This window comes from Lygodium microphyllum, chromosome 15 (assembly GCF_053477565.2).
Source record: "Lygodium microphyllum isolate KBCC chromosome 15, Lygodium_microphyllum_v1.1.10, whole genome shotgun sequence".
Taxonomy (NCBI): domain Eukaryota; kingdom Viridiplantae; phylum Streptophyta; class Polypodiopsida; order Schizaeales; family Lygodiaceae; genus Lygodium; species Lygodium microphyllum.
The window spans coordinates 102,099,308-102,127,134 of NC_141149.1; the positions used below are offsets into that span (position 1 = coordinate 102,099,308).

The following is a 27,827-nucleotide window of genomic DNA, read 5'->3' on the forward strand; positions in this document are numbered from 1 at the left end:
TCTATTGAAAAATAGTTATTAATATAGAACACACACACACACTGTGTGTGTGTGTGTGTGTGTGTGTGTGTGTGTGTGTGTGTGTGTGTGTGTGTGTGTGTGTGTGTGTGTGTGTGTGTGTGTGTGTGTGTGTGTGTGTGTGTGTGTGTGTGTGTGTGTGTGTGTGTGTGTGTGTGTGTGTGTGTGTGTGTGTGTGTGTGTGTGTGTGTGTGTGTGTGTGTGTGTGTGTGTGTGTGTGTGTGTAACCTTGGCTAAAATTATTTCTGTAAGGAGACAACAGCAGGAGTTAAAACTAACTTTAAACTCTACAAAAAAAAGCAAGAAAAAACCACAGAAGATATTTATTTATTTATTTATTTATTTATATGAGTGCCTACACCTTTGACCCAAAATGATCTATGCATGAGGAAAATAGCAAGAGTTAGAACCTACATCAAGAAAATAATGAGAAACCATGGAGAGAGAGAGAGAGAGAGAGAGATGAGCACCTATATTTCTTCTAAAAATTATATATATATGAGCGCCTACACCTTTGACTCAAAATGATCTATGCATGAGGAAAATAGCAAGAGTTAGAACCTACATCAAGAAAATAATGAGAAACCATGGAGAGAGAGAGAGAGAGAGAGAGAGAGAGATGAGCACCTATATTTCTTCTAAAAATGATACCTACAAGAAGACAATGGCAAGATTCAAAACCAACATCAAGCAAACCCTCAGAGAGAGAGAGAGAGAGAGAGAGAGAGAGAGAGAGAGAGAGAGAGAGAGAGAGAGAGAGAGAGAGAGAGAGAGAGAGAGAGAGAGAGAGAGAGAGAGTGTGTGTGTGTGTGTGTGTGTGTGTGTGTGTGTGTGTGTGTGTGTGAACATATGCCTCATGTCAAAATTATCTCTGTAAGAAGATAACATTTAGAGTCAAAATTGATATCAAAACCTGTTGAAATAAACAGTACAAAAGAGAAATCCCAATGACTAGCACCTTTGTTTTGCCCAAAATCTACAATTGTATGGAGAAGAAATTGCAGATGTAAGCTAAGAGATCAAAATAGAGCTTCAATGGTAACGAAAATTCACCAAAATGGAGAAGAGAGGGAAAGTGGTCTACTGCTCAATTTTTGAGTCAAACTGATTTCATGAGAGGGAAAAAAAAAACAAAATGGAAAATTCAATAACCACTTTATCCAAGTAAAACATGGATGCCCACTCACCCACTTTATTTGGGCTCTATATGGATGACATCTCAGGTTACATTGATAGAGAGGAAGGGGTAAGTGCTAGTTTAGCTGGGGTACTTGTGCCAATATAGGTTTAGGAAAATGATACCTATTACAAAGATAGGGATCTCACATTAAAGTTTGGAAAAACCAAAGTCATGGTATTCAACACTTCGACAGCTAACTCAATCTATGTAACAATTTACATTTGGGGGATGTAGTGGAACATGTGAGAGTATATATACTTGGGAGTCAATTTTTATGGACCGAGATTTTCATTGTGGGCAAATGAGGCCTAGTTGGCACGAGGCTATATAGCCCTAGGAGCCCTCAAGAGTCAACGTGCTCACATATAGTTTCAAGAACCTCGCACCAAACTATGGTTGTTTGACACTCTGCTCATGCCTACTCTTCTCTATGGAGCTTAGTTTTGGAGAGACAACCTATACCATAGACAATTGAGTCTGCTTATTGACCAAACCAACCCAGAGAGAGACTATTATGATAGATGGGATCACATAAAGGCCATTGACGATGATGATATCATACATGATCAAGAGTAAGCCCTTCACCCCACACCCTACCATTAGAGCAAAGTTAGTGATAGCACCTATGGTTGTGGAGGCACTCTTTAGAGCAATGACTTTCTTACACAATATAATAACTTCCGTGCCACGAATATCCCAAATTGGCATATTAACCTCCCCTAGACGACTAACAAAGGCAAATGAGATGGAATGTTGGCACTCACAAATGGCAACTTGGTTAAGCTTACATGGGCTAGACATCAACAAGCTCTAACCCTTCGACTGTAGCCTGGACTATCCTATACTCACCCTCAATCGATCTAAGCTGAATTTAATCATTAGAGCCAACATCTTGAGAGTTGAGATAGAGGACCTGGAGCTGCTCTTGCTCTAGAAGATTAAAGATGGAGTTTTATCAGAGCCACTTCCTACATCTCTCTAAGGATGGATTTATTGTTCGACCACAATATATGGACACAGCTCTCCCATGGTATGTGGGCTGCTATTGGACAAATGCACACCTCCTATCAAATTTGAGGACAAAGAGACAAATGGACAAGTATCCCCACAAAGGATAGAGTATACCAACTATGTGACAGAGCCCCAAACAAAGGAACGCTACATTTGCAAATGTACAATGTACTATGACATATGATGGAAGTATCAATGCCACTTTCAAGAGGGCTTCAAACTTGTCTACAATGTCATGGAGTACAAGCACCTGCGATGATTAGGGCTTTTCCTCTTGGAGCCCCAAAGGCAACACACAACACTACTATGAGATAGGAGACTAACTTGATGTAGTGATAGATTTCTTCCACAAATCAAATTCCATAAGTACTACTAGTTCAACAAGCATAGAGTCATCCCGCCAAGTTGCACCCACCCCAAGTCACAAAGTCACACTACACAAGGCCATCGCACTTTGTTGAGCATGGAGACCTCGACAACCCAATCAAGATTGAGGGGCCCACACTATAATGAGATCAAAGCAATCATTGCAAGGCACAAGAGACCCCCCTCAACACATCAACAAAGTGGACTTGGACCACATCACAATTGAGATCATGTGTTGACCTGGGATTTAGAAAGAAGCTATTGTCCTAGATAAGATCTTTAGACATTAACCTTATAGCAAGATGCATTTTTTTTCTTTTCATGATGAGATGACATTAGATTCAAATATACTTTGGTTTTGTCTCATAGGCCACATTGGTCTTTTGTAGACATTAATATCTCATCTCTCTCTCTCTCTCTCTCTCTCTCAACAATGTGCCTCTAAAAATTGAACATGTCAAGCAACATTACCCCTTGGCTCACATATGTCAAACCGCCATTGGGCATCCAAATTGCAAGATGTTCATATCCTTAACAACGAATGAAAGCCTAGTTAATGCCATGAATCATTATCCCAAATACACAAAATGGTTTTCTACTTTCAAGATAAAAATCTCACAAAATCCATTAAACAATCATAAGAGGAGCATGAAACAAATGGCAGATTTTGACACGGATATTCCAAGAAAAGTTAGAAAATGGTTGGTACAAACCAAGGGGAATTGGCAACGTGGGTATTCTAAGGAAAGTTGGAAAATAGTCGGTTAAAACCAAGTGGAATCACTAAGACGCTACAGAAGCAGGCCAAAAACAGCCACAAAGCTCACTTTAATACCTATCAGACCCTCCTGGGTCCTGGTAAATGTATGGTGTGATGTATGTGAAGTCTCTATTTCAGTTTAGTATTTGACTGAGCATTCGGTTTCATGTTATATATCACTGAACATAATTGCCTTATTGGCCTAAGGGCCTCCTGAAGGCGTAACTTGATTGATATTAAATTTCATGAAAATCCAGTAGGCGCCCCACTTTGCATCTTCAAAACCAAGTGCTAACGTACCATTCGGGCATGGAGCCAACTCTCCCAAGGCCATTGAGACTGAAGCCTTCTCCAAAACAAGGGCTTTACATAACTCATCCGACCTGCGCATGAAGGGGCATCGGAGCTGCTCCCAGGGCACCCAAGAATACCTGCTGATTGTGAGGGGGCATCACATTACTCCAAAACAAGGGTTTAGGTAACTCATCTGACCTGGGCATGAGGGGGCATTGGAGCTGCATCTGACCTGGGCATTGGCATGAGGGGGCTGGAATTGCTTCCATAGCAGCCAAGAACCAGCTGATTGTGATAAGCCATTTTTATCCCCTTTAAAACATCCACTACATACTTCACTCCCTGAATACTTGTACTATCACAGCACACAGCACTGTAGTTTTTGTAGCTTTCAGCTTTTGACACTTGGATCATGGGCCTGTCTTAATCCTCTTCCTCAGGTGAGATCCACATCCCCCAAGGTACTGCCCTTCCCATTCTGATTCTGCGAAATGTGTAAGGCTTTCGATGGGAACATTTCCCCATTTCCACTGCTTCACCTCCTCGCAAGGCTGGGCTTTTTGAGCACGCAATTTGGTTTGCGGGGAAAAAGGCATGAGAGCTTGGTCTCACAATACTTCTCAATATGTTTGTTTGTTTGCTTTCATCACTGCATTAGAGCATCAGTGACGTGGAATGATGCATATCTCCCAGGACTGCCTTGATTTCATGGAGCAGAAAATGTTTGTAGTTCATTTGCCACTGAACTTTTAATTGCCTTGAAATCTACATGTTTATATCTTCCCCTGTCGAGAAAACAGCAAAAACTACAGTAGCAATAGAAACTATCTGAGACATGCAAAATGGCACAACTGCTCACAAGTCCATAAAACAGAAAAGCTATAGGGGCAGTAGAGACTATCTGACACGTGCAAAATGCATCACTGCTAACAGAATCTATGTGCAACCTGAGACCATAAAACAGAATCCTATAGGAGCAGTAGAGACTGACACGTGCAAAATACATCACTGCGAACAGAATGTATGTGCATCTCAAGATCATCAAACAGCAAAAATTTTAGGAGCAGTAGAAATTGTTTGGCACATGCAAAAATGGCATCACTGCTAACATGATGTATGTGCATCACAAGACCATACTATATTCCAACACTTCACACACGGAGAGAATAGTGTATACCAAAAGTGATTCTTCAACCAAGCGGAAGCAGGATAGGCAGGACTCGAAATACCATGAAATATGCGTGCAACAGCTCTGCTGGTCAGGTTACCACCTGCATTCATCTGTAGAAAGACCTGCAATACATTTATTAGGGTGAGAAACGTGACAAGTTACCAATTTTAATATGCATGTATAAATGTCTCCCCACGTAGCTTCTGATGCTAGCAGAGGAGGTTTGAAAACCAATATTTTGCCTGGTAACAGACTCTACCTTGATGTCAGCTTTCAAGAAGGCACTGCAAAAGTCCGGTTAGCAGAAAAGTTAGCCTTCGACAAATTAAGATTCACATTTAGACTAAGGATGTTAATCCTGTCCCCACAAGCAATTACCTGCTACTTTGGACAATGGATGGTGGGTTGCTAGGCATGCAATCTGCTGCTGATTCAAAATATAAGCGTAATGTCTCGGACAAACAAGACTGTGATGCAGTAACTTCTTCCTTTTTGGAAAGTGTAGTGGCAGTTTCAAACATGAAGTCAAGCTTCTTTACCTATAATACCAGAAACAAATTCAAGATGTACGTCTGTGCTTTCAGGCAACCACAGAAATAAATAAATAAATAAGAGGTGTGACTTTAATTTCTTAAGCTTCACCGAGAGAGGACTCTGCTAAAGCCACATGACTTAAAGATAAATGTGACAGCCAAACTGTTAAGAGGACAAATAACAATTCAGAACTAGCACGTTACTACCTTCTGGTCTTCCATCACAGCAAAACGTTCTGCAATCTTTGATGCCAAAAAGTTCAAATCATCTGGAACTTTCAGCACTTCAAAGCAAAAAGCTGGACTCTTCAGACTAAATGAGATTTCTCCTGCTACCTACACAGAATTTAATGATAGTCAGATTGGTTATACATCTTGAATTAACAGGACAGCTCTCCTTTTAAAGATAGCAGAAAAGGGGCGAAGATTAGGACCAGCTGTTGTAGTGAGAACTTTGCAATGGTATATCACAAAGAAAGTGACAGCCAGTGTGTCAACGATTACATTGGCCTGGGTCAGTCCTGCCCAGATGCTCTCGTGAACAACTCTCAACCCTAGAAATGCTGTTTGAGTGACAGGTAAAAACCCATCCAGATTTGATCCCAAGAAAAATGAAAAGGCTACCTGTAACTGCTCGAGTTGTTGCTGAACATCTGGAAGCTTAAAGCCCGTGAAGTTGGCAACAGATGGTAGCTCAAAAGTGAACTCTCCGTGCTTTTCATTGCTCCTGAAAATATTTAGGCCTCAAAATCTATAAACAAGAAAATCTGGAGGAAGGCATAAGCAAAAAAGTCATTTTTATGTCCCCAGATCTTATGTAGCCTCTTTTTACCTTTTCACAATTGCATCCACCAAAAAATTCTTATTTGCCAATACAACAGCTGAGTTCTGTAGCCACAAAGAGCATCATGTTTGGTGATTGTTTAAATAGCGTTGAACTGTTCTGGCACATATACAATTAGAGGTAAGGGCTAACCTTGTGAAACCGTAATGTACAGGTAGTCTTGAGTTGTGGAAGAACAGATAGATATTGCACATCTCCAATTTGCAAATAAGAAAGTGTAGTAGCAATCACCTAGCGAAAGAGTCAAGCACATAAATACGATGCGATTTCTACCACTCATGTGCAAGCAGTGTTTGCATACACTATCAACCAGTCACCAATTAGAAATGGCTACTGTTGACCTAGTGGGCACTGCAATCATTGTGTGTCTTAGATGCATAGCCAGCAGATATCTGGCTGCAACCATTGAAGCATGACCCTTGAGAAAACACTATCGTGTATGAAGAAAGTAAACCTATTCCAATGGTTGACCCTTAATAAAACACTTGTGTATGAAGAAAGCAAACTTATTCATCCGGAACATAAAATCAACCAATAATGATTAAGTTAACCTTTCACTGGCAAAACCAGAAAATATTTGAAACTACCATGAAAACATGTCATGTGCAGATTGCATCTTTCCTATTGGGTTTAAGCTTCAAAAAGCTCATTCAATGATGCCCTCAGTTGAAAGGATAATCTTTATGGCTACTAGATCTTATAACAATGGTTGCCACATTGTATATATATGAATGGTGCTGAGAAACAGCATTGACACTAAAGAAGACCACTAACATAGCAGATGTTCTTGATGGCTAGTGAAGTCTCCAGGCAGAGTAATTGTTAGTCTTCTTAATTGCCAGTAAATTCTTGCCAAGATCGCTAGTAAAGAGCTGATACACTTGTGTAAAACAGTGTCTGGTTTTCTTGGGTCTTCACTGCTCAAGGTTTGTAATAGCACCCCTACAGTTGTCAGTTTATGCAAATTTAGCTTTTCCTTCTAGAAGGATTTGTGCAGCTGCAGTTTGATCAAACATCTGCAATTCATATTTTCATGTGGTTTGGGCAAGCTGTAGTCTAATGAATGTATCTCACAACTCATTTTGAACTGTGCATCAGAATACCAATGGTATGACCACTGCCTTGGTTAAGTTTGAAAAGGCTGTGTACTGCATTGACTATCAACTGGGTTACCTTTTATTGAGAACGCATATGCTACAAGTAAAATACTGTTGTAAACTTGAATGGATCATGCTCTCAAGAGAAGAAAGTTACTTATACCTCTTCTTTCAAATCCAACTCTTTCATAGTGGATTCCACTGGAAGTGCACTTATTGGGGAGCGAATATCCGAGATTGATGAAGGTTTGAAAATTTTACATAGTAATTTGGTGATAGCATATTCTTCGACATTGTCACTGCAGAAGAAACAGAAATTAGTTTGGATGAAGCACATAAATTATTTTTTCGATTTTTGTCACAATAGTGAAGAAATAGAAAACCTGTAAGCCAAGCTCCTAAGCTTTAAGTAATTTGAGTTGTCAAGAAGCATCCAGCAATGAGCCAAGTTACCATCCCGGCCTGCACGACCTGTTTCCTGCTTGATTAAAAGAACCATGGGAATTTTAACTATTACTGGAAGTTGCAGTCTTAAATATTTTTATGCATGTGACAGGTCATTTCCATACTGAGTCCCGCAGGCAATAACATGAACATTTGCAATCTACTGAAAATGTCAGCGCCACTTTTATGATGCTAACATGAAATACATCATCAGACCTGAATAAACCATGGATCCTTACCTGCACATAATGTTCTAGGCTGTTTGGTAATCCATAATGAATCACCTGATATCGCAGTAAAAATATAGCTGAGCTAGAGTTTTAAAAAGTTTATTGAAGCGGCATACAGCAACATGACAAAAGCAAGCGTAGCCACTTTGACATGCTGTCTATATAGCTCTATATACATAAAAACATATGAGATTAAATCACTAGCTACCCTACTTATGCCTATGCGAAAACTGTGTGAAAAAGTATGTTTGATGCACATCCTCTATACACATAAAAACATGTGAGGTTAAATCACTAGCTACCCTACTTATGCCTATGTGAAATCTGTGTGAAAAAGTATGTTTGATGCACATATACATGCTCGTAAATACAGGGCACAAGAAGACTCAGACAGCACATCACAAATTGCACTAGCCAAGTAGATACTGTTTTTACAATGTGCAGGGCCTCATTTGTTCTACATTGGCATGGATGAACACAGGAGCAACGACCATATTGACCAACATAATAAATAACACATGGTTCTAACTCTTCACATGAAAATCTTTGAGCATATGTGTAATGACTATCAGAACCTAAAATATGGGAGAGAATACCCTAGATTCTGAGCAGAGATCTTAGAAAATTGAAGCTGTGAGACAGTACTTCTTTAGGAATGTGGAAGCCTAAAGCAGAGAAGAGATCAAACTAATTTGAGGGCCGAGGCACACAGCACAATCAGTCAAACTATTTTCAAAGACTGCTGCTAGAATGCAGAGACGGCATCAAACTAATTGGTGGCACACAGATGACTTTTGCAGGTTAGCGCCATCAGATGCTTAATTTACAAAACAAGTGTAGACTTACAGCGTGTATATCACTTTTATCAAGTCCTAGTCCAAACGCAACTGTTGCTACTATCTGTGGCAAGAAAATATGAAAATGGGTTAGGGAAGAAACCTAACTAAGAATATCCCATGCATACTAGTAACAGTTGTTAAGGATAGTTGCAGATTCTGAGAAAAGAATTACAGCATGAACATTTTGGTGCATATATAGTATAAGCAAACAACATTCATGAGCTGAAAAAGTCTGCTTTTTGCTAAGTTCTCACACTAGGCAAGGGACTAAGAGCTTGCTATAATTATGGGTCATGGTAAGATAAAAAAGTAACTGGAGCCCCAGGATGTTACTTCATTGTAGGCCATGATTGCCTGCTCCACACCCTCCTCCATGTCAATGTCACACTCCAGACAATTGCAAAAATGCATCCAAGGCACCAAGCATAAGCTGTGTTGGGATACAAATTTAACTATCTGTAAATTGTCAGCCTTTAATCATTTGTGTGCACCATCATTTTTCTTGTGGAACCACTGTTTCATCACACAGACAAACACACTGGAACGAAGTCAAGTACAGGAACTAGAAATAGAGGATAACTGCATTTAGATTAAATACTAAAGTGATTTTCTGTGAAAGCATATTACAGGAGTAAGTTCAACTACAAGTCAATGCTGTGAAAGCATATTGCAGGAGTAAGTTCAACTACAAGTCTGGGTGCACACGTGCACGCCTAGGCAGATAGAAGCTAAGGAACAAGGTTGAGGAGGGCAAAAGGCAGATTGTAATATGAGATGAACAGTTTAGTAACATCAAAACAGCCCCTGGCTGACTGGCTGCCACACATCCCATGTCTCTGCTGTCTCCAGCCACAATCCAGCTTGTCTACTCCTGTTTATAAAACTGCTAGGAAACCAGCTTGAAGATCAGAAGAGCCAAATTTGCTGCTACCCAGTGTGTCACAATCCACAGGATTGGCCTTCCATTTTCCTTCGCTTGTCCCTTGATCCCACTAATAAACTTTGGGCTTGTTACAAAACATTGGATAAGTAACCACAATGAAGCAGTAGGTTTACTTAAGAAGGTGCATAGTGGGTCAGACTTCAGCAAAGATTGCTGCCTCCGCTGCTTTATCACACTCGGCATAAGTTTTAACACGGACCAGGTTTAAAGCTCTCTGGACAAGTTGAAATTTTGCAGTTTTGTTTCTCAATACAGCTTTTTTCAGTTTGGCAGACACTGATCAACAGAACTGATCTGTTTCCCAACTGTTTTTAGCACTGTTCTCAATTACACACAACTGAGTGCAATCCCACTTGTACATTGACTGACATTTTACAAAAATAAAAGTGCATGTAACATCTGCCTAATTCCAGGACAGTGAACCATCATCGTTAATACTTCATCAGCCATTTAGTGACATCATCCATCTAGCTTTAGGCTATTATATGTAACATCATCTTTGGTTCAGCTTTCACAGCACTATGTTGAATAGCAAGTTGGTCCACATGTAGGCAACAGTAAATTCATTAGAGCCTTGACATCCATGAATAGGATTACCTTTCTTCCTTGACCAAAAACAAGATAGCAGTAGTACCATCTAGATATCTTTAGAAATGCACTGCATTTTGGTGCTGTGATCTGCTGCTTATCTGTTTTAGAATTGTTTCACTGCATTTTCATGCTGTAATTGTTGCTTCATTCTTACAATACAAATGTGCAAAAAGGAGCAAAAGGAAAATATCACTAACCATGATCTAATCAATATGCACCTTTCAAACTCTTTCCTTCAGACTTTACTTCTCTGTCAAATTGTAATTTTGTTACTAGGCCACTTACCACTCTAAGTTTGTTGCTACAGAAAAGCTCCTGAATGTGTTTTCTGTCCTGTAAACTCATTCCTCCATGATAGCTCTGTTTTGCAAAACAAAACTTGATATGTTCAGAGAAAGTATCGATGTAAAATAGCAAATGCTATTGAACTGCAAAGGAGGCACTAGCATATAAGCTTTCAGAAACTTTCATGATTATTGAGTACCTTTGCCTTGATGCCATTGTCTTGCAATATAAGGCTGACATTATCTGCTTCGTGCTGCACATGTACAACAGCCTTAACCGTGTGCATGTAGAACCAAAACCTTGAAGGCATGTGAAAGTAGGTTTTTAAAAAATGTCTCCACATGTATCCTACTTAGGAGTTATTTCCAACATGTTCAAAAACATGGCAGCCATCAGAAGTAACGACGTTCCACATAGCAGCCCTACGCGATAACAAGAACTTTTGTTTAAATGTGTAGGACACTGCCTTTAGATAAATATGACCAGTGAAAGCATCAAACATATGAGAGCTTGATCCTCAGGTTCTCTGTTATTTTTAACACTGCATCTAGGCTCAAGTCTGTGATGTGATTTGCAATCTCTCAAATCTTTTGGAAACCAAGTGAAAAGAGGAAGCCAGATAGATGTTGACAAGACTAGAAAAACAAGGCAAATGCTCTCATCATTCCAAATTAATATCAAAGCATAGCTTTTGAATATTCATGTCGTAAACAGAGCTTTTTCAATTTACCTTTGTCATCACCTTTAAGTTATTTGTTCAAACTACATCATTCCTTTCAGTCCGCTGTCTGTGTTTCCATTGGTTTGCTATGTACAGACATGTGTAATAATTAACGTAAGAAATAAGAATCCATTTAGTTATATACATTCTAGGCCTAAACAGCCACAGATTACAATAGCAATGTTGAAGAACTAGTCTAATTCCTAGCCCTTATAGTATACTTAGGACATTAGATTAAAGTCACTTTCATAAACTATGGTTCTTACATTCTACTCGCACATTAATGTGGAAATATCAGTTAAGCCCAATCAACGGCTAGAATTTAGGCAATTGTACTGCAGGAATTTCAAAGTAGACTACATAGAGCCAACTTCTATGTAAGCACCCCATGAAATGAACAAAAAGAATGAGTTGAGTAAGCTGAGAGTGGGCAGGTGTGAGTTTCGTTCAATCAGTATCAAGGATTGAGCCAATCCTCCTTTGTGCCAACTCTATTCCAAATTGTAATCCAAGTACTTCAATCTCTTTTGAGTAATACAAGCTTTCTTGATTTCAATATTAGTCAGCTCTATTCATTGGTCATTTGCACACTTATTTATTCATTTCAATCTTGTCTTTGATGAATTTATAGTACTCCAACACCACTTGAAAGTGGTCGCCCAGACTACTCTAATGCAATCTACTTACTACTACAAAACAGTCAGAAAGTAGTCTGTCACTACTTAAGATGAGTCAAAGAGTAGGTTCACTACTTTAAAAGCAGTCAAAAAGTAATTCGTTTAAAGCCATATGCAATGCTAGTTATTGACTACATTTAAAGTTATTGTTGATAGTGATTACTAGTTGGTAATCACTTTTCCAACATGCTTCAGAGCCTCTAATTTGCAAGTCCTTGACTGTGCATAAAGAGTCTAGGCATCTCAGCTCAAATTATTACCTCCTTCATCTCACAATGGATCCAAATGATATGTCCTTGGTGATGCAAGCAAGCTTGACAAGACAAAATATCATGCATAGAAGTTCAAAATGCAAACCCTTCTAATGATTAATAGTACACGGAAGATTGTCACAGGTGATGAAGCAAGGCCAGCCCAAGGAGGAGAACAAAGAAATTATTGGAATAGAAGAGGAACTCAAGCTAAAGGCCTCATCAACAACTATCCAATGATGGCATGATAAACTATACCAAAAATACAGCAACTGCAGAGAAGGCATATAACATCTTATCAATCATGCAAGAAAGTTCAGTCTGAAGATTCTACCCTAGAAGACTCTCCTATGAAATCCTCAATTACCTTACAAGCCTCTCCTTTGTCTTCCCCCTCAAATAGTTCGTTAAGCAACCAAAAATCACATCTAGTGCTACATGAAGCAGGAATCTCAACAATAACAACACCTCTAAGAACACCTCCAAGGATGAATTTATTACCTCAAAAACAAACTTATTCTTCAAATTATGTAGGCTAACATACAACTTTCATGTCTAGTGTTCACCTCATCATAATTCTAAGAAGGAACCTTGAAATTGGCTGCACTTAAGGAGGGTTCCTGAAGAACTAGGCATATCCCTAGCCCATTTAGCATGCTTAGCTCTCTATCACATGTTGGGAAGAACTTTACACAATTGCCAATGCTCATTCTGGCTTATAAAGGTGCTTTTCTGCACCATATGGTTGTAATCTATTTGTGCTGTATTGCACCATCAGTTTGATTGTGTTCCAGCTCAGCCTTATACACTTGAACTGAGTAGTTGTATAAAAATACGTGAGCTATCTATCTACTTCTTTGCTAGAAGCAAAACAGATCTAGACACTTTTAAATGCTACGACCACTAACGTTTATTAAGCAAACACCTTAACAATGAGGAAAATGCACTGGCCACTATACACTGACCAACGGTATTATATCAACCCCAACACCTTTGATAATGCAAACATGCATGGGCCAAAATTATTATCTTTTCAGAAACAAGCTATAAGGTAGCTTTAGAGGCATAAGCAAAAGGCTTTGGAAACAAAACCACGTGTAAAAAATGAAACCAGTACCTGGAAATTACAGTAGACAATCGTATTTTGAACTTCTGACAAGGATGCTGATTGGAGTAAAGAAAGCAAATCTTTGCACCTGAAAACAATTAGCACATTTTACTACCAAAGCTGTGAGTGTATGCATCCACCAAAAACAAAGAATTGCTGTGAACTTGCCTGTTATCACTGCACAGCACAGTGTAAGTAAGATTAGCACGCACACTAGAGATCTGCAATAAACCAGAAGGAGGGATTCTTAGTGAGTGCATGACTGAATCCAGGGTGCTCTTGGTTGCCGTGGCTGTCATAGCAAGCACGCAGCTCAACTTCAACTTCTCTCGTAAGATAACTCCAAGACCAAAATAAGATGGTCGAAAGTTGTGCGACCTAGAACAAGGACAAATGCAAAGTTAACAATTTCTTGTGCGTCTATTATTTTCTCTTGAGAGAAAAAAACTTTCAAGGCTCAACATTTCTTAGTCATAGATTCCATATTACTGTAAGAAAATAGGTACCATTCTGATAAGCAATGTGCTTCATCAACAACAGCCAATGATACTAAGGGAAGGCTCTCCAATAGAGATATAAAGTCGTCACAAAGAAAGCGCTCTGGAGAAATAAATAAAACCTGCAAACAAAGGGCAGCCACGCTTAAAACCTTCAATTTACAAGTTTGTGACAAAGTAACAGCTATATGTTTTAGAAACGACCACCAAACAAAAAAAGCATACTTTCAATTTGCCCGACCGCAGCCTGTCAACTATTGAGGAGTACTCTTTTGATGTCTGCACAAACCAGAGGTAATTCAGCACATAAAAGTACAAATATTGTGCATACACTAAAAAGCACTGCGAGACACTTGGTTAGAATTTTCAGGACAAGTCAGAATAGAGAGCAGATTTTTAAAAGTCAATTTCTAAACCTAGAATAATTTTCCAAAAAGTGGAGCCACGTGGCCTAAAGTTAAGCATTTTCTAGAAAAGCACAGTGAGACACTTGGTTAGAATTTTCAGGACAAGTCAGAATGGAGAACGAATTTTTAAAAGTCAATTTTCTAAAACTTATAGATGCAACTAATTAGCCTATATTTCATCAATCTGTCATCTCTTGGTTGCGACTCCAAAGTCTCACAGAGACATAGGAGCTCTGACAGTTTCAGCCCATGCTTTTGTGTGCATAAGTAGTGTTGGGTGTGTTCACACTAGCTATTCCTATGGTTCCAACCCTTTTGCATTTCCTCTTAATGGCTGGACAGCCAGTTTAGTGGCTAGATTTGGGGGCAGCCTGTTTTTGATTTGTGCCAGCAGTTTGCGCAATCTTGACAGCTGGTCATCCAGCATTTACGGGGCCTACTGCAGCTGTTTGGTCAGATTTGGCAATCATGGGCCATATATAGCAGCGCCCCCCCCCCCCCCCCTTCGGCTGGTCATTTATCTTCTTTTGCAGGTTGGCCAGCACACTTTGTCTTCAGCCTCCCCCCCCGTCTCCAATGCTGCCATTGTCATCAGCCTGATCCAGTGCCCTCACTGATGCCTTGGGCTGCATGCAAGGGCCAAAAAATCCGTCATTGTGTTCAGCTTTCCATTCAGATTCACTGCAGAGTTATCACTTCATTCTCTTCTCTCTTGCAGTCTGTCTCTTCTCTTTCCTCTCCATGTTCTTGTTCCTCTTCTATTATGCACTCTCGCAGTAACTGGTCAACAGGTTCTATCAAGTCCAGGCCAATTTTCTTTGGAGGCAGTTGAGGTCCTTGAGTTGGCACTTCTGCATAGAGTACGAGATTTAGACCCGAAGGTCCCCAAGAGATGTCCCACTCATTGTGGACCATCAAATAACATATGCTCTTTTTTTTTTGGATGATGCATGTGGTTCCGCAAGTCTCCGTAGGAAGGCATTGGCAGTCCTTGTACAACACAGCACGCTTGTCCTTTGCATGGATGGTCTCCTAAATTGACATGTTTTCCAAAGTCTCCAACTCATACCCAAATAGTGATATAATCCAAATTCCCACAATAATGCTTTCCAGGATGATAGCTAAGTGGTACATATGATGGTAGACTTCATAGACCATCGGAGTTTAGAAACACTGCTTCAGTTCTAGTTGGGAAGTTGTGAACTTGAGGATTCACTCTCCAATATACCAAATATACTACTGATTGCAAGAAGAAGATTATTGGATGAGGGACCATGATGTAATTTATTGTTGGATGAGGGATTATGATGTAATTTCAATGCAGATTATAATTCCTTTTTATTTCAACAATCTCACTTGGACTCTAGAGATGTACACCTAAAGGTAGATGAATTTTTAGTGAGGCCAATTGTGATTGGTGTTGACACCAGTTGTGCTACTAAAATTGCAATCTACTACATGGCATTGCTAACAATTAGGTCCGATATGTTTATTCCAATCTGACAAATCACAAACCCCAATACGCAAATTTCAATGCAAGGACCCGTGCCAATAAATTTTTCATAGATTTGTAGACAACATCATCCTCAACCTTTGTGTCTCCCTCTTCTTCCTTGAAGCCACTAACTCCTTACAATCCTTATGCAAATGTCCCTTTCTTACCACAACGATAGCACTAGGCCTTCTAATTCTTCCTATCACTACTCTCTAAAGCTGTAAATACCTCATCATGGCCACCATACCGAGATGAAAGCCTCCCTTGTAACTTCAATGACACATCATGCTCAAGCAACATCAAGGACATGTGTAAAGTTGATTGACATTGATGATGTCTGGGCTTGCAAAGCATTGACTACTCCATCAAACTCTAGAGGGAGGATTGTTGGAACTGCATCTATTGGAGGTGTCCATAGAGGGTAACTACACGCATAGTTGAGGGAGGATTGTACATCTAAAGCTTCTCCCATACTACTAAGTGGTTCTACAAGATGTGACTGCCGATAGAACCTCTTTAGAGATGCATTGAAGAAGAGCAAAATATGCATGGGTATCATCATAATCATCATGGTTGACAAGGTCCCAATCATTTGGAAGAGGAATGGGAGGCTAACGCCACTCAACAACTCTAAAAGCCACATACCATAATAATCAATTTTGCACAAACCATACTTTCATGATGGCACTTCATGTGAGATAGTCAAGGCCATGAAGCTTATCATCAGTAGGAACAAGGGGGAGGTGCCATTTGGAGAGGATAGAATGAGAAGTTAAAAGGAAGAGAAATAGAGAGAGAGAGAGAGAGAGAGAGAGATCACAGCCAAAAATAGCACAAACTGCACTGTCAAGAGTCCACATGCAATGGATAGATAGGAGTTGATCAAAAAATAATTGCAAAATCCGGGAAAATCAGATTGTTTACAATCAACAAATACTGTTCAAAGGCTTGAAAAAACTGTCACCCAACCTACAGAGGTGCATTAAGTGCAAAAAATGAAATCGCAAAGTACAAAAATGCAGGTTGTATGAGCATGAAATGCAACCATTCAACATTAAAATAGTGCAGAAAACCAAAGCACAGACTGCAGCACAAAAACACAGAGGGTTGATTGCTGAAAACAAGCAAAAAATACCCAAAAATTGGTCACCCACACTACAACAAATAGAGAAAGTCAAATCAGCACTAACACAATGTGAGGGCAGATTGTCCACAATAGAAAGCAACACCCAACGACCAAGCACAAACGTCCAATACTATGTCAAAAGAGGGTGCAACGATGGAAGCATAGAAGATTGTTGTAATAGACTGCGCAACACAAGAGAGAGGAGAAAACACCAAAACCCAAGAACACACCAAAGAGAACTCAAAGCTATACTCCGGACATGGAATCCATATACCAAACACGAGAAACTCACGTACAACAGTAAGTCACTAGTCATGTGAGCATTGGCACCAACTTTTTCTCTCCAACAAGACCTATACTAGAAGTCTACAAATAGATCATGATATCTGAGGAGGAGGGAGCCTGAATTTATGTACATAAAATAATGTCTTAAATGCATCAAGTCGGCCAGCAATAAAATAATCATAAAATGCTGGTTGGCCATAAAATAATTCCAAAATCCTCAAAAATAAGCACCAAAAAGATACCTAAAATAATCTAATGTGCCTAGCCCACAACTCACTAATGAGCTGACTAATCTACTGACATCCAAGAGGCCCAAAAGGGCATGTGATAGCTCCCTCAAGCCTTGGAAGAGCAAGCAACCAATTCTTGGGTTGGAAACAATAACAAGCACCAACATCACCAAGGCTGTAGACAAGCAACTGTTGTTTGGAGCATGTCTTCATGAAGAAGTTCTGAATTCCCTCTCTCTAGCATTCTCTATAATCCTTCAACCAATTCTAGGCCATTCTCAACAAATCTCAACCATTCACAAAAAATTACAGCCACTACAGCAAAGACATTTGCTTCTGTAAACCCTAATTTACAACAAAAATTAAGGTTTACCAACCACCTAGGATCCCATGCCAAAGAATTGTAAGCCTGGTACTTAAAATCAATGGCAAAAATTTGGGGATTATCAAAAATTTCAAGAGACCAATCCATCCAAATTGAATTTGGGGTTCCATGTAAGCAGCTGCAAATAGGCGACTGCTGAGCAGCCCTTCAAGAGTGAAAAAAACACAAAAACGCAAGTATCTAATGTAGGGCTAATAAAGAGGACATAACCTGCTGTAGACAGCCTAAAATTACTCAAAACACAACTTCCAAAACGTGGCCGATGGCTGAGAAATGTCAATTGGGTGCTGGGGTGGCAACAGGAGCTGGAAATACACAATAATGATGAAGATGATCTGCTGTACCAACCCAAGGAGCAGTGAAACCAGCAAAAATAGCAATAGGGATGATGAAGAACAGGCTGCCAGGCTGAAAACACAGCAATCTGGAGTATCTGGAGCTGATGGCGATGTGAAGAAGACCTCTAGAAGGTGTCACGATCAATTGGACAGCACCATGAACTGAGATATCCACCAAGGTAGCGTGGGCAGCAATGGTAAGAGGGCTGAGGCTGAAGGTGTGATGGGAAAATGATGAAGAATGAATGAGATGTGTGTGGAGTGGAGTGGAAAATGGATGAATGCCCATGCCTTATTTATAGGCACATAAGCCATTGAACTCTCTCAGGTGGCGCCCATTAAAGCCTCTCAAGTGGCAGCCCAGCTCTCTTAGGTGGCACCCAGACACTAACTAATGATACATACAAAGCCGTTTTGGGAAATCAAAATAGGAATTAAGGTAATGAAATGAACTTAATGAATGGGTTTCTCAACAAGAATGGCCGTGTTCTTACCATGGATTTGGCAGTCACGAGTGGTTACTACATTGTGTATCATGAAATATAACAAGTGCCCTATGGTATTTGAGATTGGTATCGAGCATAGGCTAGTAGATGACATCAAAACCCTAGCTTGTGACAATATGAAGATGTTTTGTAACAAAGCCAAGGGCAGAAGTCTATAGCAGTCTAATGTTCAAGACCTAACACTCCAATGAAAAGGCCTATGAAGCTATTGGAAACTTGTGACAAACATACTCTCTGATTATGTAGAAGGTACATGTGATTATCTAGTAAAGTAATAAATCCACCTATGGGAAGGATGGAGCAAGCATGCAGAGCAAATAGAGTTGGATCAACATGCAAACCTCATGCCAGGAGTGCAGAGGCAACAGGATTCCCTGACAAAAAGAGAGGTAAATACAGGCTGAAGTTATCTCTGAGCAGAAAAAAAGAGAGAAAAAGGAGTACTCCAAGAGATCACACACGATTTCCACACCAGAAAAGACAGGCCTTATATACGGCAATCATCCTAGATGACTTTCCATAAGCCAGCACCTGATGCAGCTGACATCCCAGTCAACTTCTGTTACAGGCACATCTGAACTGTGGTATTGCACCGCCTGACTGCCTCCAGAAAATTCACCCTCTGAACTGATTTACTTAGACAACGTTCATTATCTTAACATCTGCAGGTCTTGGCCCTCTACTTGACCTAAGCCTCTGATACATGTGCCTGTGGGTCACAAGCACAGCCTTGTAAACATAAATGCTGTAATTTTGACCATGATACACTTACCATTAAGCCTGCAATGATAGACCAAGCAATACCTTTGTCATATGACTTAATGTTTTCTAGCTGTCTAGAAGAACTGCCTCAGTTTCAGCAGTTTCTTGAATCCGGACCTTTTCATGGAATAAATCAGAAAACTTGCATGAAACACCTACAATCAAGCCAAATCTTAAAATCTGGAACAAATGATATTGATTGATTCATCGACCTTTAATGAGATCATTTGTACCTGGATGGAGCTCAAAACAGCTCCAGGAAGGTGTGCTGGAAGATGCCGAAGCTGATCTAGCATTAAGGCTACTAATGGGCTGATTACTAAAGTGAGACCGGGAAGAAGGAATGCCGGTAACTACAAAAAGATTATACAAAATTGTGGTTAGCCAAAAGATGCTTCAAAAGCAAGGCTCCACTCACATCATAATACTGAACAGAATCTTACAGATCAGCCAGATAACCTGATAGCACAATGACTTCCCCGAGCCTGTGGGCAAAACTAACATGGTGGAATCACCAACCAAAGTCCGTTGTATCGTCTCAAGCTGACCAGGTCGAAATGAGGAGTATCCAAACACCATTTGCAGAACCCGGAGCAAGTTGGCTTCTATGGGATTGGCAAGTGCATCTGCTGCAGCAGATGTTACAGATAAAGAAGCCTGTCTGCCATTTTCCGCAGTTTGAGAGGTATCTGTAGAAGTTGGATGTAACAAGGAATTCTGGCCTGGTGAATTAACAGCAGCATCATTATGGGCCGCCTCATTCAAAGTATTCTGATTTATGTCCATCACCGATTCGTATCTGTTGTTTTGGTCAACCTCACCATCAGTAATAGCTAACAACCCTTTTTTCTTTCTTTTGCTGTAGAACTTAAACCTGTGTCCACTGCCTCCTGCCTTTCTCTTATAGGAGTGATTTGAAAAACTTCGAGATCCATACCTCACCTTTCGAATGTTCAATTTTACAAAATTTTCTCTTGAACTGGACTTCTTTGTCAAGTTTTTGACATTTATTACTGAATGCCAGCTCAAAAATCCCTCATTATGTGTATGCCTTGTGGAGATTGACCTCTTTGTGGTCTCATGCTCTTTCGCAGCAGCATGCACTACACAAGCTGCACCTGCCCTTGGTTCACTTGGCAGTAAAATATCATTTATACCCGTGCCTGAGTTGTCAACTTTCTTTACTTCACACTCACATCTCTGCTTGGATAAAGCTGTTGCACAAGATTTGGGTGTTTTCTCACTAGTGGGATTATCACGTGCAACTGGAGTGACCCTATACCTATTTTCTGGCAATCTCTGTGAAGCAACCTCCTTGTTCAGATCCGAACTAGGTCTTGAAGATTTTTGACATAGATTTCCATGTAGATTTTCAGCTGTGGCATCACGTGAGAACAGACCAATTTCATTCTTCTGTAGAGAGGGGTCAAAAGTGACATTTGAGAAATCATAACCTTCAGTAAATGCTTTTTGAAGCCGGGCAACAAGGGCAGGCTTATTACCAGAAGGTGGAAGTCCTCTATCTTGAAGAAACTTTCTTAATCTCATAACTGTGAACTTCGAAAAGTTTGGCATGGCCAACTTCACTGCAGCCTTGTCATCTTCCATACCATCAGTGTTAAGTACTGCCAGCCGAGCTCCTGAGAGACCAATCAGATTCGCTGATTTGCAAGCAGCAGGAGGAATCATATCTGTGGTCTGCTTCAATATAGATATATCTGTAGAGGCAGCCACACTGAGATCTTGCGGATTGGTCAAATTATTTGGAATGAAGCTGGAGTTGTTTTCATGAAGTGGAGGGTTGCTGGGGCTTTTATCTTCAAGTTTCACTTCTGCAGATTCCATGTTTCTGATGTTTAATTTGTTTGCCACAGCTGATGTTGCAAAGACCCGACGGGAAAGTGGCTTTGTCCTCTTGATACATGAGGAGATACTACTCAGAAAAGTGCCTGTGGCATCAAGATTCTCTTTTTCATGCTCCCCAAAGCGTTGCAATTTGATTGTGAAGCCCGATTCACCCTCTCCACAGGATATCTCTCTACTGGCAGACTTCTCAGAAAGACTTCTATTTTGGGAATCCAGTCCACAGTGCAGACCTTGAGCACTTGATTCAAAACCCTGACTGCACTTAGGAGCACCTGAATTGCAAGTTATACTACTGAGGACAGGCCTGGACATATTCAGCTCTTTCAAACTTGTACTTCTGACACTTTGTCGTGCTGTTACTACCCCACCCGATGAGATACTATCCGTGCATCTTTTACCACCATGTGCAAAGGGCTTTTTCCGAGGAGGAGTGGCAGAAATGTGTGAACCTTCGGATGTATCAGAAGATGCTGCTGATCTGCTAGGACTGCATGAACGCTTGAACCTTTTTGGACAAGGAATAATTTTTTCACCGGACGCTGTGCCATGCTGCAGAAATTTCAATTGCATTACTTGTTAATTAAGTTTTTTGTTCAAAGAAGAGAAACAATTCTTTTAATAAGACTCCTCGGAACAAAATATCCCAAGGCAAAATGCAAAAGCAGCCATGTAAGGGACTTCCATATCCAAAACATACAACTAGGGGAAGTCTATTACAAAACTTGAATGAATAACCAATCGGGATCTCTATAATATCAGTAGTTGTTAATGAAGTTGGTTCTTGTCATCTGTAATGAAAACTAATTGTGAGAGAAAAATGTTCACTTAAAACTGCAAAGCAAGCAATCACCTTTTCCCAAAGTGAAGATTTTCCTGCTTGCTCTCTGAGCTTAAGACGGCCATAGTCCTTATACAGAGCGTCTGTGGACAAGATAACTTAGACATGAGATTGATACGAAGCGGCCTGCATAATCGCAATTTTAATGCTGAATAGTTCCCGGAATGAATCTAATGACTGAGATGTCAGCAGAACGTACATATGGAAGGCGACGCTTTGATATCGTTCTTGGAAGGAGATCTGCCGTGGAGACGACGGAAGGTATGCTCCCATTCCTTCAGCTCGTGCTTGACAAGCTTTAGAGTTAGGGATGGCGATGATAACAAGGAAGCCATACCCTTGGCCTGCTTCGAAACCGATTTGTTGTTGAATCATCAAAAACCTAGGAATTTCTCAGGCAAATCAACGGACAGACCTCCGTCTCCGCGACGCCTTGACGGAGCAATGGAAGGCAGCAATAATCGGTGATCAGCTCAGACAAATCAATCTCTCTCTCTCTCTCTCTCTCTCTCTCTCTCTCTCTCTCTTTTTCGTAAATCTCTCTCTCTCTCTCTCTCTCTCTCTTCCCCGCGAAATCCCGATGCGCGGGAACTTCCTCTTTCTAATTTGAATGCCCATGCCATACTAGCTGAGTTATGCTAGGTCATATGAGTTGCATTCGTTCACTTGTTAGCATAGCTAGGGTAAGGGGGCCAATAGATTGACACCTAACTTGGCACCATGTAAATGACCCCTCAATGGGTCTTGTGGGTCCCTTTGAGTGTCGAGCCTGCTTGATGGACACTTGAGCTAGGTGGAGAAAAACTTTGGGTCAAATTCAAAATTTAAAAAATAAGTTTTTATCAAAACTAGTGTGTGCTTTTTGACCCCCTGATAGAAGACTATGGAGCCCATACAGATTGACATTGTGGCACCATTTCACTACCACAAGAGTGTTAGTAGAGTGAAGTCAAGGGTAGGAGGTATGCATGCAAATCACGAGGACATGGGCTTCTACAGTCGAGCGAAACTAAACACCTTCCTCCTGAGTATTGAGTCCACAAGCTTCTCTCTCTCTCTCTCTCTCTCTCTCTCTCTCTCTATATATATATATATATATATATATGTGTGTGTGTGTGTGTGTGTGTGTGTGTGTGTGTGTGTGTGTGTGTGTGTGTGTGTGTGTGTGTGTGTGTGTGTGTGTGTGTGTGTGTGTGTGTGTGTGTGTGTGTGTGTGTGTGTGTGTGTGTGTGTGTGTGTGTGTGTGTGTGTGTGTGTGTGTGTGTGTGTGTGTGTGTGTGTGTGTGTGTGTGTGTGTGTGTGTGTGTGTGTGTGTGTGTGTGTGCCTGTACCTTCAAATTTTGCTCTCATCTCAATCCTCGAGAATAAATTTGCAGACACCTCACAACAACTGACAGCAGCAGCAACAGCCGTGACAACAACAAAAAGCATCATCATCATCACCCTCCCTCGCATAATCATCCTCCTCATCACAATCATCGTCACCACGCTTGTGAGGATGAGTATGATCTGGAGAGATTGAGGAAGGGTGAAGAGAGTTGTAACCGCCGAAGAGAGGAGGCAGAAGACATAAGTGAGGAGGTTGAAAGCACAAACATCCCTCTTGTAGATCATAATCGATCGCTTAAGGAGCAAGGGCCTTTTGATGTCATCCTACACAAGGTAAGATCTTTTCCTAAGTACCCGGTTTGCTAGTAAGCAAGGCATCTCCTTCATTTACAGCTTTCAGGCATTATTTAGAATGCTCAAAAACTACATTACACTGATTGTAGACAAAAGGAATAATAGTTTATTGTAATTGCTTAAGTGGGTAACTAATTTATGTTTTTTATTGTGCTTTTTGTCTTTCCACATTCATGGTATCTTCGTTTACAGATCTCCAATGAGGTTTGGCATCAGCAGCTAAAGGTAATTGTATAAGTTCTGGTTGTTGTTAGTTGTTACATGTTTTATGGATTGTCTTTCATAACTATACATCACTTTTTGCATTTACTAATGATTTTGTTTTATATTTGGAGTTGCATGCATATAAACAAAACCATCCATAAGTTCTGACCCTTGACCAACCAGAATCCATAAAGAAGGTCTTTAACCGTCAGTCCAAGCTTCAAGAAGTGGCGGCTTTGAACTTCCGTCATCCTGGAGGTTTTTATGCAGAACCTTACTCATCATTGTTGAACTACATTTTAGGGTTTTACTTTCTTGTAGTAATAAGTGATGGACTGGCACAAGTAGAGTATGCATTCCAAATCAGCTTGTTGTGCATGGAGACCCTCTCTCAATTAGTGACAAAGTGGCAAAAGATGGACTTAAGCTTCCACTAGGTAAGAATGCACACATGTTTCCTAGCTATTATCTTCGTGGCTAATGCTGAATCAATGATTCTATATGATTGACATTTGGTCCATTCTACAAATGTATAGCCTATGTTTCATATGGTCCAGTTGCCAAACCTCTCTTGGTTGATGGCACTGTGAAGTCTCGTGCTCTTTGTCTAGCCTTCTCTAAGGCATGTCTATCTGAATTCAATCTACCCTTAGTACTCCAAGATTTTGTCAATCATGGTAAGATCTTGTAGATCAGAATTTGTCAGAAATTGAATCGTGGTTTTATTCTACAGAATGAGGGCATAGTTGAATTGACAGTTGTTGGGGCAGAGGAGGATGTATCAACCTTTTTCACTGTATGTTGTTTAATGTGTTTTTTTGTTGCAGTTTAGCTTCTTCATTTTGCCCTATAAACTCAACTTTGGATAACCATTGCATGTCTTCCTACAACTCTTTCTTTTGAGAGCTGCGGGCTACCTATTGCCTTGCTACATCTTGGCCCGTGCAATGAATGTTCTACAAAACAGGCGCCAACACCAAGTAGGTTTTCAAATCAAGGTTGGTGCCCATCCATCAATTGTTTGGCTCTTCAGCCATGTGAATTCTACGCATCTAACTTCATGCAGGTTTCAAACACATGCATAGCTGAGCAAAATGGTGTCGCAGAGTACAAAAATCACAAAATTGCCGAGGATGGAAGGGCTCTCTTGAATGAGAAGCATATGCCTATAAATTTTTGGATAGGGATAGTGTAGTGTGCAGTCTACATATGAATAGGAAACCGACCACCGCAGTGCATGATAAGCTTGCTAGTTGGTATTCATCATTGGTCACCACATATTATGTGCAGCATGCTCACTGATGTGGATAGGAATGGAGTGCAAGGACAAGCACAAGTTGGAATTTCACAAGCCTTAGCCAGTGGTTTTGACTATAGCAAGTTCTAGCAGCCCATGGTCTTGGAGACTCAGAGCACATGCAGGAGGATCTAAGATGGCCGAAAACAGACTAATATTATTGTAGCAAGTTAGCCCACTCCCTTTGACTTTACAGGGTTTAGATCAATGCCAAATAGCCCAAAGAATTATGCAAGAGAGAGCACAAATGTATAGCCATTGGTGGATGACATTTGCTGTTAGATAGGACTTTTGGATTAGCAGATCTTGAGAAAGAGTGGGTGTTCAGAGAGCAGTGCTAGAGAGTTGTCCACATTCTCCATCTACATGTGTTAGATACCAGTAGTGCAACAGTCATACATGACAAATGTATTGGAAGAGAAGGAGTGCAAGAGGTTTTAAGATCAAGTAGAGAATCCTTAGAGGGTGGATGCTATGAATGAGGAGATGAATGCCTTGGAGTAGCAAGGTGATTGGACATAAGCGGACTTGCTTGGGGGAAAGAATGTCATAGGATGCAAATTAGTATACAAGATCAAGGCTACTTGTCTACCATACATAGGGTAAGTATAATCTAACCGCATAGGGGTAAGTAGCATCAATAACATGAAACAAAAATACAAGGGAGCTAGGATACCGATTGGCTAAGCTTGCATTGGTACATGAAACAAAAATATTGTTCATGCTGATATGAGACTAGCAACCAGTACACAAAACCATGATGCCCTCTTACAAAACACCATTGGAGTGAGCATGCCATTACATTGCTGCTCCTTGCCTCTTTTGCTTCATTGCATGGAGCCGCGCTACCCTCCTCAATCGAGATGCCTATGTTGGAACATGTAAGGGTTGCAAGCATCCAATGTCCACCACTAACCCCTCCCATAGGACTGCCCTCATGTGCCTTTCGGATTCTATGAGCTATGCCTCCCGTTGCTTCCTTTCATCCCTTGCAAGCTTTTCATTTTCTTGTTGCATCCTCTTAGCTTTAGTGGTAGCCATCTTTGCTTGCTTGTTTTGTTGGTGCTCAATTCGTCTTTCCTCCTTTTGCCGTTCCAATTCCAGATTCCTGGCATTTTTGGCCTTCATGGATTTGATATATTGGTCAGATGTGAGGATGAGTGAGTGAGAGTAGTCTACAAAGGCCTCCTTATTGACCCAATTGATAGTGACATTCTCCCTTGGCACTCGTAGGAGCTCAAGTAAATTGGGTGTTGTAGTTGAGGTAGGACTTTGCAAAGGATTTGATGTCAATGGTGGAACGATTTCTAGTTCATGACTGGTTGTAGCCATGCTTGAAAGCAGCTCAGTAGCATTTGCCTCCAATTGCTCAAGCAGAGGGGTGTCAAGCACTTCACTACAGTCAAGATAATCTTGATCGGTTGTATTCTCCCCCGCATTTTGCGTCTCCAAATTTGCAACCACCTCATGCACATCCATGTTGTTTCATGGCATGTCCTCATATTGCAATGTGTCATGATTTAAAGGTCATATTCTAGTAGCACAAAATCCGGCTTTTATGTTGGACTCAGTGCATGCAATTGCAAGGGCCCTTGAGGCAACACCACCAAGCTCTCCCTTTGATGCTTGAGTAGAGCATGTCCACAATTGCCACAAATTTCTCTCTTTTGTGAAATAGGACTTGAAGGATTTGAAAATTGAAACATCCAAAGGCTGAAGCTTGTAAGAGGTGTGAGCTGGAAGAGCGACAATATCTATGCCAACATCTTTTTCCTTTTGCACAACTTCAAGCCTCATGTGGCTACCATGTCCATCCACAATCTGCAAATGTCGAGATGAAGGAGAGGGTGAGGTTGGGACAACATGCTGAAAATGCTCCAACCATGCCTCAAACAACTGCCCCGTCATCCATGCTTTGTTTTGCATGGACATTAAAACCCCTTCTTTGCACTCCAACAAATAATTTTGTGTGGCTTTCTTGCCTTTGAAGATGTAGTACCCTAGCAAGGCATAACCACCTGCATTTACACAACACAAATAGCCAACCACTCCCTACTATCCAAGGTCATGCCATATGCATTTTTGGACCCTTTTCTAGCTAATACATGCATACATGTACCCTTTTTCATTGCACTGTAGTCTCATCGGCATTCCAAATATGTTGAGGGTAATTATGATGATTGTACAATATGGCCAAGTTATCATGGAAGGTTTTCACCACTTCCGGCCTGACACTGATAACTCAAGGCCTATCAAGACTCACACACATAAATTGTGAGCTCTTGATGTCATCGAAAAAATTAATCCCACCAACTTTTCCTTGGATCCCATTAGTGAAAGGGTTGGGTTGCGATTGGATTATCTTAGTTGCCTTTAACTTTAAACAATTTATAGATATCCCATGACCGGCAGTTTGCATGCCAAAGGCCCAATCAACAAGGGCCTTTTCTTCTTCAACATGTAGTATTGTAGGTGGGCCCTTCATCCTTTTCTTTGTTCTCCCATCAATCCAATTTGCCAATGATGTTGGCCTGATTCCAAACTG

General features: G+C 40.6%; 1 protein-coding gene and 1 pseudogene across 2 annotated transcripts; both read right to left on the minus strand.

Moving 5' to 3' along the window:
* Window positions 1–3,202: 3,202 nt before the first annotated feature.
* LOC148024838 (DEAD/DEAH box RNA helicase family protein) lies at window positions 3,203–22,613 on the minus strand. 2 transcript variants are annotated; one of them, XM_087694505.1, is made up of 22 exons: window positions 22,298–22,613; window positions 22,111–22,181; window positions 19,854–21,809; window positions 19,628–19,747; window positions 14,086–14,139; window positions 13,870–13,982; window positions 13,532–13,741; window positions 13,373–13,451; window positions 10,806–10,859; window positions 10,607–10,681; window positions 8,795–8,848; window positions 7,958–8,002; window positions 7,658–7,752; window positions 7,438–7,573; window positions 6,310–6,408; window positions 6,166–6,221; window positions 5,958–6,060; window positions 5,541–5,669; window positions 5,179–5,339; window positions 5,060–5,084; window positions 4,859–4,922; window positions 3,203–4,414 (listed from the first exon to the last, which is right to left on the minus strand). In XM_087694505.1, exons 1-22 carry the CDS (start codon window positions 22,431–22,433, stop codon window positions 4,395–4,397), a joined length of 3,855 nt encoding a protein of 1,284 aa, XP_087550631.1. In that variant the 5' UTR covers window positions 22,434–22,613; the 3' UTR covers window positions 3,203–4,394. The 2 variants fall into 2 exon arrangements, with proteins under 2 accessions (XP_087550631.1, XP_087550630.1); XM_087694504.1 differs by having other exon boundaries at window positions 4,807–4,922.
* A 4,196-nt stretch (window positions 22,614–26,809) lies between these two features.
* Window positions 26,810–27,393, minus strand: LOC148024839 (MFS-type transporter clz9-like; annotated as a pseudogene).
* Window positions 27,394–27,827: the final 434 nt, after the last annotated feature.

Coding starts and splice junctions, on each gene's coding strand:
- LOC148024838 (XM_087694504.1), bottom strand. CDS start 22,433: ATGGCTTCCTTGTTATCATCGCCATCCCTAACTCTAAAGCTTGTCAAG. Junction 6,409..7,437: donor AGTTGGATTTGAAAGAAGAG/GTATAAGTAACT, acceptor CTCTTTCGCTAG/GTGATTGCTACTACACTTTC. Junction 4,923..5,059: donor TCTTGAAAGCTGACATCAAG/GTAGAGTCTGTT, acceptor AATGTATTGCAG/GTCTTTCTACAGATGAATGC.